At 50.2% G+C, this 14,759-nt stretch overlaps 1 protein-coding gene across 1 annotated transcript; it reads right to left on the reverse strand.

Moving 5' to 3' along the window:
• Positions 1-1,348: 1,348 nt before the first annotated feature.
• Positions 1,349-13,538, reverse strand: LOC707197 (golgin subfamily A member 6C). The gene is given in 18 exon segments (XM_015142685.3): positions 1,349-1,741; positions 1,828-1,981; positions 2,072-2,169; positions 2,252-2,354; positions 2,910-3,001; positions 3,431-3,506; positions 4,835-4,903; positions 5,177-5,682; positions 6,074-6,161; positions 6,355-6,462; positions 6,570-6,656; positions 7,713-7,819; positions 7,919-8,000; positions 8,101-8,151; positions 8,417-8,455; positions 9,307-9,387; positions 11,345-11,464; positions 13,445-13,538. Coding segments are annotated over 18 exon segments (2,160 nt in total). The 5' UTR covers positions 13,529-13,538; the 3' UTR covers positions 1,349-1,526.
• Between the last annotated feature and the right edge of the window lie 1,221 nt (positions 13,539-14,759).

Raw genomic sequence — 14,759 nt, forward strand, 5'->3', positions numbered from 1 at the left:
TTAACATAAATGTGGCACAAATTATGCCTCTAACTGAAACCGAGAGGTATAAAAACATATTTCACTCTTCGTAAAGAACTTTGTGAGGAAACATAACTCTGTGATTGTATAGACACTTTTCCTCATAATACTTTCACCTTCACAAACAGTAGACTGCACTGCAGCTTGTAAACATTTTAAATTGCATAAACTTCCCCTTGATTTTCAAAAGTAGTATAATACTGTCTACTAAAACTCCTTTTTGTTTCAACTAATACTCTCACATATATTGGTTTATAATAATGGTCATTATTATTATAAAAGTGTTTTTCATTCAAAGAAAAGAAGCAAATTCCTGTGTCAGATTAATCAATGTGGCTGAAGAATAGGTATTAGCCAGAGAGGTCTAGATGGTAAAATCAATCTTCTAGCCTCAAAGAAGCTCTGTGAACACAGAGGAATGCCAGGTGTCACACAGCTTTCCTTCACTCGAATTCATTCTTGACTAGAGCCTGTATGCCTGTTCCAGGGACATTTAAACTCTGAAAGATTTCTTATGATCTTACTAAATACATTAAGAAGAATGCCAACCAGTGCCCTTTTGTGCACTGAGCCATGTCGTCATGTGATTAAAACAGGTAACATGAACTCTGACGTTAAAATGTATTGTGGATGTGAAGGCTCTAAGCTTGAAAAGATTTTCCACATCCACAGTGAATGACGGGAGCCTGTCATTCCTCAGAAATAATCCCTTTTAGGTCACTGAGAAAGAGTCCAACTGCTGCAGCTCATGCTGCGATATCTTCAGGAGCCCAGAGCACGTACAAATCCTCAGGGAACTACCATAGAACCGCGCTCATTCCTGGCACCAGAACAAATGAATCACACTCTATCCTGCACACACCTGCCAGAGCAGGCCACTTTCCTCTTCTGTGAGATTTAAAAAGCTCCCCAAAATATTATTCCTCCCATCCCCAATACACAGAAAATAGGGGGAAAGCTGTTTCCAGTTCTCGGCCTTTAAACAACTCTAAATGTCAGTATTCACAGGGGCATATTACAAAGTAAGAAACAGTGCGCACTTGAGGGCAAACCACATATTGAGCTAATGAAGAGCTCACTGTGATTAGGATTCGATCAAACATAATAGCAGATCATAAGCACATTTTATCTGAATTCTGTAAAGAAGATACATGCTGCAATAACATTAAAAAAAGCATGGCAGCCTATTGCAAACCAGCAAGAATAGTTTTGTGCAAATAGTGGGTCTTTTTGTTTGAACTCCCACCACCTGAGGGCAAACTCGATACACATGCTAATAACCTACAATTATCAGATAAAAAAACAAAAATGCTAAAGGATGCCAGAGTGAACATCAGGGAAAGAGCCACTCTCCCTTAACTTTTTATAAATAAATTTAAACTGTAAATTAGAAACACAAATAAACATGAAGGGCTGTGACATTCAAATGAAGTAAATGAATTGTGTAGGGGATTAACCCCATAAATTTTTGTTGTTGTTTTTTTTTTCAATTTCTTGACCAGCTCTCAGATGATGATGATGTTGATCTCCCTGTTCTCCGCTGCCCGGTAAAAGAAAGGGACGCAGGGTTTGCTGGCCAAGCCTGGGTGCTCTTGGGTGTCCTGCATTACAGGAAGCAGCTGCACGATCTTCTCTGCGGTGGGGTTGCCACGGGGAGAACCCTCCCTGGCCTCTCCCGCTGCAGGCTCCACGCTGTCAGCCAGGCTCACCTCACAAAGATCTTCGGAGAGAGGGAGGCGGGGGTCTGAGCACAGTGCGAGCCTCCCCTGCTCCTGCCTGCCCACCCCGCCTGAGGGCTCTACTCACCACCCTGCTCCTCCACAGCCCCAAGCTCCTGGGGGGCTGGGGCCCCTGGAGCAGGCTCCTCAGCAGAGTTCTGTGCAGTGGGGAGGAATTTGTCATGCCCCTCGTGGTGGCCCATGAGCAGTAACACCGGCTCCTGCAGTTCCAACAGCTTCACCTGAAGGGAGGGGTGCTCAGCTGCCATGACTGAGCCGGCACCAGCTCCAACGCCCACCCCACCCCCACAGAGATATTGCATGCCCTCTACCTTCATCTCCTCCTCCTTCTGGGCCAGCCTGATGATGTCCTCTTGGTGCCGTGTGTTTGGCACTGCCCCATGGCTCTCATATATGGTGATGTACTCTCCTGGAAGAGGACTGGGCTCAGACACTGGGGCACCTCCGACGGCCCCGCAGCTCCCCATGCCATGCCCTGGCCTCCTGCTTACTCATGCCCTCTCTTGCTCCAGAGAGCTGGATGAATCCAAGCTCTAGTTTTTCCACCTGCTCCTTCCCGTCTGCCTTCTCCTTCGGGAGGTCCATAAAGCTGCTCTGGAGACAAAATAATGGGGTCACATTCCGGGAGTGACCTGTCCTTCCCGCCCCCACTTTTCTTGGCCCATGCCAGGACTCGCTCACCTTCAGCTTCTCCATGGCCCCCTGCAGGGCCCGGTAGGTCTCCCCACACACAAACTCACCCCCAGTCCCTGGGGCCGGGGCCTCAGCCTCTGGCTCCTTCCAAGTCGAGGCCACCAAGTGAGCCAGGTGCAGGCAACACAGCCTTTGCACCTTCTGCTGTCCACATAGCCGTGCCTGCTCCTCCTGGGCAGTGGCTCCAGTGGAGTTGAAAATGCCACATGAAGGCAAGAGCTGAGTATTCTTGTAGGGGCATACACAGAACAAATGGGGCAGGGGGTGGAGCACAGCACCTTCCCTTGGGGTCTCAGAGAGTGCACCTGTTGGTCACAGGTGAAGTGGTGTCTGACTACTGCCTGGAAGGGGTGAGGGTCCAGAGAAATCAGAAGGCGGGGAAACCTAGAGCATAAGGGGGTCTGGGAGGGACCACAGAGGAAGGTGGCAAAGTGGGGCAGGGACAGTCAGACTCACCGTGGCCTCCTGGCTCTCCAGGTCCTTTGGGAAGCTTGGCTTCAGCTGAGGCGCCTCCTCCTCCTCACCGTCCAGATGTCCTCCTTCATCTCCTGTGGGGGGGTGGCCAGAGGGGTCCTCAGACAACCCAACTAGGGAGGTATTGCGGACCCACTTCTCCCCACCCTCACTGTGTAACCCTGAGCCAGCCCCTCCCCAGAGGGGAATGAGCTGCTGTTCTTTATTTTTCCTTTTAACAACCAAGATCTTGCTATATTGCCCAGGCACAGTCCCACTACCGGTCAGTGTGGGAGTTCTGAACTGCTCCCTTTCTGATCTGGGCCAGTTCACTCATCCTTAGGTAACCTGGTGGCCCCCTGCTGCCAGGAGGTCACTATATTCATGCCGAGTTTATTGCAGACACCCGGTTGGCATAATGACCAGCTCTTCTAAAGGTTTCTTCCACCCTTCAATCTTGTGCTGCTGACAGTCCCCCCTTCCTCCTGGGGCTGTCTTGTCTTCCCTTGAGTGGTCTCCTGTACCTTCTCCAGGGAGAGCCATGAGGCTCAACTGGGCCTCTAGGTGTCGATTCTGCTGGCTGGCAGCTTCTAGGTACTCCTAAGGGAATGGAAAATCAGTGAGAAGGCACGGAAGATGCCAGGTCGTCCCCCTTGGGGCCCTGTCCTCAGCAACTCCCTCCCCTGGGTCTCCTGCAGATTTGCTGGGCCATCTCAGCCACTGCTTTGCCCCGAGTTTCCTGCTGCTGCAGTTGGTCCATGAGCTGGGTCTGCAGCAGTAACTCCCTGTGCAGCACCTCCTTCTCAGAGGTCAGCTGCTGATAGGGGGCCACATACTGCTGCAGGTGACCCAGGTACTAGTCTCACTGCTGCGCAGACTCTGAGATCCTTGGCTCTTCAGCTCCAGCTGCAGGAAGGCCCTGGGCATGAGGGCACATGGTGGCTGGCTTCCAGATTCTGGGCCCATTAATAGGGTAGTGAGGGCACTGTGGGGCTCTGTCACCTGCCTGGGCCCCTGGCCCATTGCTCCAGGCCTAAGAAACTTCCTCCCTTGCCTAGAACCCTATGCCTCCTTCCCCAGCCTCAAATATCATTTATTTGGGTCCTTCTTCCCACCATTTAAACTGTAGGCCACAGACTGGTGGAAAAGCAGAGGGAGCCAACCACCATCTGCTAAGTGTGCTACAAGCCTAATGCTTTCCATGTATTCTCTCATTTAATCCACAGCACCTCTGCAAGGAAAATGCTAACTTCCTTTTGAAGTTAAAGAAACAGAGACTTAGAGATGAAAAGTAATTGAATGCTGACCAGAGGAACCAAGGCTCGAATCCAGTTTGAATCTTAGGGGGGTTTTTTGTTTTGTTTTGAGACAGTGTCACTCTGTGGCTGAGGCTGGAGTGCAGTGGTGCAATCTTAGCTCACTGCCACCTCCACCTCCCACGCTCAAGTGATTCTCATGCCTCAGTCTCCTGAGTAGCTGGGATTACAGGCATGTGCCACCATGCCTGGCTAATTTTTTGTTGTTGTAATTTTAGTAGAGATGAAGTTTCGCCATGTTGGCCAGGCTGTTCTCAAACTCCTGACCTCAAGTGTTTCTCCTGCCTCAGCCTCCCAAAGTGCTGGGATTACAGGTATGAGCTACCACCCCGGGCATAAGGAACCTCTTATACCAGTCTCTTCCCCTATGATTGGGGGGCTCCATGCCTCTAGCTGGAATGATGATGTCCAGATCTGGGAGAAGCCCAGGGCTACCCACCTCTAAAATCAGAGGACAGGAAGCAAGAAACAGGTATAGGGCTACCCTGGAGGGTGCTGAGGTCACCTTCCCTCCAGCTAGAGCTGCCTTTGGCCTGGGACTGCCCCTCCCCAGAGGCTGGTGCCCGCCTCCCGGCCCATCTTAAATGGGGCAGAGGTTACCGTCTCCTTCACCTCACTCAGCTTCTCCTGCAGCTCCTTTACTTGCTGCTCCAACTGCAGTGCACTCTTGTTCTCGTTGTTCTGGACAGAGAGAAGCAATCAGTGGCCATCCACTGCAGCTGGAGAACGCTGAACTTGGTGTCTGTCTCCCGGGTCACCAGGAAGGTGGAGGCAGGTTAGAAAAATCATCCCCTCTCCCCCACAGGCATCAGAGCAGGGCCTGATGAGCTCTGGCTCACAGGTGCCTTTCGAAGTACCATGTCATGTGAGGGTTACTCTGCCCCATTTTACAGGTGGGGAAACAAAGGCCTGGAGGGCTAGGGATGAGGGCAGCCTCCCCAGGTGGCAACCCACCAGATCTTTGAAGCCGCACTGTGGCTCGGCCAGCTGCTTGTCGAGCTTTTGGTTCTGGGACAGAGCGAACCTGTCCTGCATTTGCAGCCTCTCCTCCTGCTTTCGTAGCCTCTCCTCCTTCTCCCACAGCCTCTCTTCCTGATCCCACAGCCTCTTCTCCTGCTTTTGCAGCCTCTCCTCTTCCATTCGCAGTCTCTCTTCCTGCTTTCGCAGCCTCTCTTCCTACTTTCGCAGCCTCTCACCCTGCTCCTGAAGCCTCTCCTTTTGCTCACACAGCCCCTCCTGCTCCCGAAGCCTCCTCTCCTCCTGCTCCCGGAGCCTCTCCTCCTGCTCCTGAAGCCTCTCCTTTTGCTCCTTGCTCAGGAGATTCAAGGCCTGGTTGTTTTCCACCTGGGATTGGAGTTTTTCCACCAAACTCTCCACCTCCTTCCTCAGGTGTTTGGCCTCATCGTGTAGCTGCTCCACGTCAGAGGGCCCTGCTGGGGGCTCTGGGGATGAGGGCTCAGCTGAGAAAGGAAGCAGACAATGAGGGCCTCTGGATTCCCCCTCCCACCCCTCCCCCACCAAAAAAAACGAAGCCTCCTCTTGATGCACAGCTCCTCTGAGGCTTCCCAAACTTGGCCTCACTGCTAATGATTCCTCACACCCGATGGAAGCCAATTTCCCAGCCATGTCAGATAGAGAGCACTGTGGGTGGCTGACAACGGGCACTCCTCCCTCTTTGCTGATGGGGACCCTGAGGCTCATGGAGATGACAAGACTTGCTGAATCCTGGCACAGACCTCGTTCCCTCTGCCTCAAAGCCCTTCCATCTACCCACCTGCCTGGGGCATCCTAAGCCACCCCACAGCCCTCTGATGCCAGTCCTGCTGCCAGGTCACACCAGCCCCATCTTACCCATCTGGGGTTTGATTTCGGACAAGCTCCTCTCCAGCTCCTGTATCCGATGTATGTCACGCTTCTTCTCCTCCTTCAATGTGCGAGCCTGCCCAAAGCACAGGGGGAAAGGGTCCTGGAGAGAGGGGCTGGTGACTGGACAGGCTACCATCTCCCTCTCTGCCCTCACCTCCACAAAGCCCAGATCCACGACCACCTCTAGCTGTACTAGTCCCATGTTACAGATGCCCAGAAAGACCCAGTGACCCATGTAAGGTGGGAGCTGAAGGCTCAGGTCTCACCTCCACCGACATTTTCCGCATCCTCTCCTGCCACCGGGCCCTCTCTCCTTTTATATGTTGAGCATATTCGTCTCTCTGCAGCTGGACCTGTTTCAATGACTCTGTCACCTGCAGGAATGGGCACAGAAGTGAGGAAGGGCTGTCACTGGTCCTCACCTGCTCCTGGTCACCTGGGGTCATCTTCCTTCCACATCCCTCCCTCTGCAAAGCCTCACTTGTGTCACGTGTGCGTTCAGCAGCACCCGCTCCTTTCTGGTCTGCCGTAACTGCCGCTGGAGGACTGCTTCACTGCGGCTCGAGGACTGGATGGTGAAGAGTGAGAAGTTTTGATGTGGGTCGCCCGGGCAGTGCCCCTTAAAAGGGCTAGGGCTAGGCTCAATATACAACTCAGTCAGTAAAGATCAAGGCATTTCCAAGCCCGTGGCCTGGTTTTAAAAGAACTCAGTAAAGTTGGAAGGGACAGGGAAAGAGATTGAATTTACAGCTGGCTAAGGGAGGCCCAGAGAGATCAGATAATAATGCAATGGTTATTTCTATTACTACTACCACTGTTTGAATCTTTATGGAGTGCTTTACCAGGTACCATGCTAACAATCCCATTTAATCCTCACAACCATCATATGAGACAGTTCTTAGGTTAACCTCTAATGCGTAGATGAAAATCATGGAGTGTTTGAGGTTAAGTGTTTGCCTAAGATCACTGAGACAGAGCTGAGATTTGAACACCCAGGTGTATCTGATTCTCTAAGCCCATTTTTTCTTGCTATGGGTGGGGGCACAGATAGAAAGGGGGAAATTAATCTTTTGTTCACTTTTTGAAAGGGTGATACATTCGCATAGTTCAAAACTCAGAAGGTACAGAAGGGAAGTGTCTCCCAGCCACCCTGTTACTCTCTCTTGAGTTTTTTAATGAATGCTTACACTTACAGACATGTTTTATGTATATTATCATAGTACACACAGACACACAGACACACACACACACACACACACACACACACACCCCTCTCCTCTCTCTACAGAAATGGTGACATACTAAAGGTTCTCTTCTGTACCTTCACAGTACAAGTACCCGATACCCCACCTGGAACTTGGCCAAGGCCACAGCCAGGTAAGGGCAGTGCAGGCACTTGGCCTCCATGTTCTGCATCCAGTGTTCGCTCCCCACAGTGCCCCCAACTCACCCACAGCAGCTGACTCAGCCCCAGGCTGCCTCTAACAACCACACACAAAAGCAGCGAGAAATGAGCATGCTGCCTTCTGGGCAGGACACTGCATCCTGCAGAAGGGACCTTTAGGCTCACTCCTCCATCTGGGAAGCCAGGCTGCCAGGGGACGGGGCAGCTGGTTGGACTCACCCTGTCCTCTTCCCGCTGCTGTGTACACACAGCAGAGAGAGCCCGCTCCAATTCTTGAATACGCTGTAAGGAGGATTGCAGGCGGCCGGCCAGATCCTTGGACTCTTCTGTAATGCGAGAGGTTGAGATGGGGCCCAAAGGAGTCCCCCTAAAGTGCCAGTGTCAAAGTGCCAGGTTGAAGGATGATGGGGTGCCCACGTTCTCACCTTCGAAGTGTCTGGCGGCACGTTTAGTATGGTAAAGGGTGGTCTTCAAGTCTGCCTTTTCCAATGTGAGGATGTTGATTGTCTGGAATTGAACGTTTGGGAGAAAAGCCAAGCAAGTGCTGAAAGAGACGGAAAGAAACATTCTCCGGAGGACAGGAGAAAACTCCCCACCCTCCACTCACCTCTAACTGCTCCGTCTGTGCTTTGTGTATGTCATTGTTTGCTTTCTTTTCCTGTAGGAAGAGGAAGACAGAGCTCTTACCCGGGGGAGGCAGAGATGGCACAGCAAGAGACATGCCCCCGACATGCCACCAATGCCCCAGGACAGGCACACCCATGGGACCAGGTTATCAGGGACCCTGTGGGTATGGGGTGGAATCTGAGGAGTGAGCCTTCTTCCCCAGGCTGGGAGTGGGTGAGATGGGACTGGCGCCTCTACATCTGAGTGCCCCCCAAACCCAGCAGTCATGTTGTGTGCAAACAAAGAAATCGCGTTACTTCTTCCAGCTGATGTTCCACTTGTTTCTTCTGTTGTTTCTGTGGGGAGAGTCAAATTCAGGTGACTGAGGGGGGCCCCCTCAACTCTATTGCCCAAGCCTGGAAGTTGTAGGCAGGGACCAGGAATGGATTTTAAAGGCAAACTTCTCAGACCCAGTGGCAACACGAACTGATCAACTCTCCTCAAGCTCCCAAAGACAGAGGATTTGGGTCTTTGTTGGTTTTTGCCCACAGCCACAGAACTCAAAGTCTGAATCTGGATTCTCTCAAAAGGACAGTGACATAAACCTCTAGAGACGGAGTTTGAGAAAGGCCCACCCTTCCGCCAGCTTGTGATTTAGAAAGATGTGTTCATTTGACAAACATTTACTGAGCACATACAGGCCAGGTACGGGTCTTCACAGCAGATATACAGGATAGAAAAGGACAGATGGGAGCCCTTGGCCCTGAGATTTCCATTCTAGGGGCATTTTAATCTCGGACTGTCGGAGCTTAAAGAGATCTTTGATACTCTCTACCTCCTCTGGAAACACGAGCCCAAGGAGGAGAGGTGGCTTGTCCAGACTCAAAGAGCAACTTAGGGACTGAGTCAGGGCAGAAATACGGGGCCCCTGACAACCCTCACGTTCCTGAGAGGTGACAACCCCAGGCCATGTGTGGCAAGGACTGGAGCAGGGATGTCTGAAGCAGAGAGTCAGCAAAGAGGACAGTGACAGAAGAGCCATGCTGCATGCTCCTTACTCTGGGGTCCCCCCAGGTGAGGCCTGGGTGATTCAGCTCCCTATCTGCCCTTTGGACCAGGGGCCCTCAGCCCCTTTCTTCAGAGCCCCAAGAGGAAACTAAAACCCAGGATTGGCAGCGTGGAATCAGGGACCCCACTGGACTCTTACCAGTGATTCTATGTTTTCATTTAGTTGATTGATTGTTGCGGAGCTTGAGTCCAAGGCTACTTCCAGTTCTTGGTACCGGCTCTGAGGCGCACGCAGAGAGGAGGAGTTGAAGGATGATTGCGGGGAGAAGTAGAGAGAACAATCATTAGGGCTGGTGTGTGTGTGGGCTGTCTCAGCTGGCATAGGGGCACGCAGCCCCTGCCGTGAGAGGAGTTTGGAGGGCTGGCCTGCAGGGTCACTGCACCTCGGCCCAGGGCATCTTACCTCCAGACCCTTCAGGGTAGCAGATGATGCAGAGGTAATAGAAATTAAAAAAAAAAAAAATTTACATGGGTTACAGTTATGGATATCGAGAAAGTAAAAAAAAACAGCAAGGGGCTGGGCACAGTGACTCACGCATGTAATCCCAGCACATTGGGAGGCGGAGGCGGTTGGATCCCTTGAGGTCAGGAGCTCGAGACCAGCCTGGTCTACATGGTGAAACTCCATCTCTACTAAAAATATGAAGATTAGCCTGGCATGGTGGCAGATGCCTGTAATCCCAGCTACTCAGGAGGCTAAGGCAAGGGAATCACTTGAACCCCAGAGGCAGAGGTTGTAGTGAGCCAAGACTGCACCACCGTTCTCCAGTCTGGGTGACAGAGTGAGATTCTGTCTCAAAAAAAAAAAAAAAAAAAAAGAAGAAGAAGAAGAAAAAGAAGAAAAGGAAAGAAAAAAAAAGCCCCAAATCCCACATGCCTGTTCTGTACATTATTCCCAAACTACTTTTAAACTTTAAGGTATGTCTCACCATTTCCAAGATGATATAAGATGCAGGGAAGGAAAAAACCCAATCAATCAAGCAGGAGAAGCAGCAGACATAAACAGGCTGAAGGATAATGCCGGCAAAATAAAAATAAGCCAGATGCAAAATATCCCCCAAACCAGAGAAGCCTCAGAGGCATGCACAGCTGGAGACAGTATGCCAGAGAGGGGTCCTGGCACTGCCTCACCTTCCACTTGTTCAGTGGGGGAGCGCTACCCCACTGGAATGGTGAAGGTTGGACACCAGCACCTTCAGAATGTCCTGAATCTACATGAGGTGAAAAGGGAAAAACAAGGGCAGAGGGAGAAAGACAGAAGTGGCTTAGAGAGAAACAAGAAAGTCAGGGTAGGAGGAAGATGTGGGTTCAGGAAAATGAAATGCTGAAGAAGAGCAGAGGAGACTGAAACCATGGCCTGTGCCATTCTTCCAAATGGCCACCTGCTGCCTTGCCAGGGGCAGGAACAAATAGCGGGAAAAGTCCCCTGAGCGATGTAGTCACAGAGTAGAGTCACCTGACCAATGCAGCTCTTAATACACTGACTGGACCTCTCTCCTCAGGCCCAGGGCATGGGCCATGAATCTGGTAATGCTCCAGACCTCTGCCTCCATTAAAAAAACCAGACTGCTGAGTAAGGGTTCACTTGAACTAAGGGGGCTCCAGCTAAAAAGCAAGTTTGAAAGACACTGATCTTGTCCAGTATCATCTTACAGAGGAGGAAACTGAGGCCCAGGGGAAGAAGTGATTTTTCTGTGGTCACGCAGCAAGCTGGTGGCAAGTTAGAACTTCTCTTACTCCTAGTGCCTGGGGCTTTCCTCACCACACACTGGGGCCCTTTCGGTGACTCCTAAAGGGACAGCCTGATGGCAAGTGTCTGAACTCATTGGTCCAGCATCCCCTTGAGACTGGGGATGAGGAAAATCAAGCAGCAATCACCATTTCCTGGGTGTCCTGAGTGTTTACAGTGGCCAAGTACTAGGGATTAACATAAAAACAACAACAAGGGATCTCATTTAATCTTCAAAAATGGAAGTCAAACAATACTACCCCTACTTTACAGATGTGAAAAGAGAGGCCCAAAGAGCTCAAACAACTTGCCGTAAGTGAGATCCCTAGCAGTTGGAGAGGCAGGATTCAAACCCAGAATTCTTAACCAGTACCCAACAAACTCAACAATTACCCTCTACTGCCCCTTGGGTCCCCTGTCGCCAGGAAGCTGACCAACCAAGACTCACATCCCCAGGTGAGTGGCAACCACCAGAAGTTGTTGTCTCAGGGCTACGGCCAGTATTTTTCTTTTTCGTCTTCACTCCTGCCGGAACACCAGGGCTGTTCCTCTGCTGATATTCTTTTAGCTGTGGGAAAGAAGAGCAGTCATACTCATGAGAACTACCAGCCCCTACAACCACATCCTCCTTTACAGTTTTTGCAAAAAAACTTATGCACCATCTGATTTAATGCCACCAACAACTGTACAAGGTGTTGTCACAATCACTTAGTGACTGAGAGGGATTGATATTATGGCTAAAAAGCAAGGGGGCAGGGGCAATAATGGAACTTAAACTCAGTTTTCTGACTCCAAGCTCTGGGGTTTTCCACAAATCAGCAGCTGCCAGGGACCAGAACCAGAGGCAGAGGTAGAAAAGTAAACATTAAGTAGTCAAGAACTGCACACTGTGGTTTAGAGTCATACATCCTCACATGTCTGTTAGTGTGAATAAGTGCACCAGTATCTCTCAAACTTTTTTTTTTTTTTTTTTTTTTTGAGACAGAGTCTCGCTCTGTTGCCCAGGCTGGAGTGCAGTGGCCGGATCTCAGCTCAGTGCAAGCTCCGCCTCCCGGGTTTACGCCATTCTCCTGCCTCAGCCTCCCGAGTAGCTGGGACTACAGGCGCCCGCCACCTCTCCCGGCTAGTTTTTTGTATTTTTTAGTAGAGACGGGGTTTCACCGTGTTAGCCAGGATGATCTCGATCTCCTGACCTCGTGATCCACCCATCTCAGCCTCCCAAAGTGCCAGGATTACAGGCTTGAGCCACCGCGCCCGGCCTCAAACTTTTATATCAATGGGTCCTCATGCCGCAACTTTTTTGTTAAATCTGGGAATTTATCAGAAAGAGGACAACCCAAGTCTCATTTCAAAGAAAAGTCTGGTGTGCTTTTAGGAACCTATGTGACTGTCATCCCTAAGTACATTAAGGATTCTTCCTCTCTCAAGAGAATCAAGGGAAACTGATGCTTCAGAAAGATCTCCCACATTTATCCTGTGGCACTCAAAGTACTGAAGTTGAGATGATATGAGGAAGACTCAAGCTGTCAAGTTCAGTTTTCCAAGATCTATTCCACAGAAGATGAGCAAATGTCACTTCAGAGACCACTGACTGAAGTGCAGTCTGGTCCCAGAACCATGAGGAATTAGAATATGAGGTGGAGAACTCAGAAAAAAAGTTAAAGTCTCTGTGTTGAGTAGAAACCTGGGAGAAAACCAAACCCAACCCATTCTCCCATTGCCACCCAGAGATACTGTCAACATTTTGAGCTCATAGGCAAAGGGTAGGCTTTTCACACTGTCAATGTCTATGTGACGGGAGTAAGGCAGCCTGAAACCTCTGCTTCTTAGGTCCCATACTCTTCATCCCCATTGCAGCTGGAAATTTGTGCTGTGACCAGAGGAACCAGAAATTGGGTGAGAACGGTTAGGGGACTGGGTTGTAAGATAAAAGCCTGGTCTTGCAGCAGTAATGACAGTTCACAGGGGGATTGTGACATCACTACATTCCACTCCTCCTGGGGGTGGGGGGAACCAGATTAGTGTGGTGGCTGAGTCATGCTGATCCATGATGGTGGAGCAGGATATAGGCCTGGGACCCAGGTCCTTGGAGATGCCAGCCCAAAGAGCGCAGGGAGATCGGGCTTGGGTCAGCAGGAGGGGAGAGTAGAGTCTGCAGCAGGGAACCCCAGGAATCACCAGTTCAAAGTCACACAGGGATGAATGGCAATGGGGGGGGCCTGGGGCTGGGGGACCCACATCCTTGGAGAGGTGAGCCCAAAGAACCCAGGGAGGTTGGGCTTGGGGTGGCAGGATGTGAGGGCTGAGTATGGAGTGGGGAGCCCCAGAGGTCGCCCACCCAAAGTCACCCTGGGGTGAGGGCAGGGGCTGGGCTGCTTGCTGAAGAGGTGGGACTGACTGCCAGGACTTTGGTGGGGGGAGCCCAGAGGTGCCAGGGTTGGGGACCCCAGCCCGGTGTGCCTCAGGAGTGGTATAGACTCTGGCAGTGGTCTTGCCATTGGAGGGGATCTCTGGCTGGATTGGGGGGCCACGACCTGGTGCTTTTTACCTTTTTCTTGGCTGCTGCCAATTTGCGCTCTCGAGTTTCTTCTAACATCGCGGGGTGGGGAGGGAGGCAGGGTTGGGGCCACATCAGGGAACACCTCCAGTCACCTAACAGTCAGCTGTGTGACTGAGCCAGAGGAGGTGTAACCAGGGCCCCAATAGAACACAGAAAAGGGGCGTGGCCTTCATGCTCCAAGCCCATTGGTCAGTGAGAAAGATGAAAGGGAAAGGAGGCGTGGCCAAGCAGCAGTGTGTCCATAGCAACCTGTGGCATCACAAGGGAAGCTGCCCATGCAACTGCTGTCCCCGCCCACTTGGGGCAAGGGGCGGGGCCTGCTTACTCTGGGAGACGGGATGGCCCGGCTTTTGTTTTAAAACTTTATAAAATATATGTGTTTATATTTTATATATTTGTGTGTCAGTGTGTGTGTGTGTACATGTTCCTCCAGAGCTGTCTTCATTATCCAGCTTCTATGCATGGTCTGTGATTTTAGCCTACATTATTCATCTTCAGATGGAGTACAAGAATTACCAGTATTATCTCTGTTGAGACACAAATCCTATAAAAATGTAAAATTCATAGTATGTCTGTTGATTAATGAAGCAGATTATATTATCCAACATTCCAATAAGGTAAAATAATCACAAGCAATTCTCTCTCTTAAGACATTTCTCTTATTCTCCTACATTATTAAGATTTTTTTAAAGCAAGAAAGGTGTCTAATATCTTTAAAAACACAAAGCTTTTGGGTCGGGTGCAGTGGTTCACTTTAGTTCAGGAGTTCAAGACCAGCCTGGGCAACATGATGAAACCCCGTCTCTACTAAAAATAGAAAAATACCCAGGTGTGTTGGTGTGTACGTGTAATCCCAGCTACTCACGAGGCTCAGGCAGGAGAATCACTTGAACCCAGGAGGCGGAATTTGCAGTGAGCCAAGATCAAGCAACTGCATTCCAGCCTGGGCAACACAGCGAGACTCCATCTAAAAATAAAATAAAATAAAATAAAATAAAATAAAATAAAATAGAAAAATACAAAACTTTCAATCTAATAAGCACTCAAAACTCTTTACCAGTTTAAAGCAAATACAAGACCTCTTTTTCTGGGATCACCTGGCCTTTCTAAGCCTTGCAAATGAAACTGATTTTCTCACTTGATACTTGGCTATGACTTGCAATCATGAAAATCAAGAATTGTGTTATGTCACTGTGTATTGCTACCTGAATTCCACACTGTGCTGGGATCAAGGGTTGAATCTTTCATGATTTGCTCCATAATCTCTGAGCTTCTTATCCCACACCAAACTAAGCTTTTTTCT

Source organism: Macaca mulatta, chromosome 7 (assembly GCF_049350105.2).
Source record: "Macaca mulatta isolate MMU2019108-1 chromosome 7, T2T-MMU8v2.0, whole genome shotgun sequence".
NCBI classification, from domain to species: domain Eukaryota; kingdom Metazoa; phylum Chordata; class Mammalia; order Primates; family Cercopithecidae; genus Macaca; species Macaca mulatta.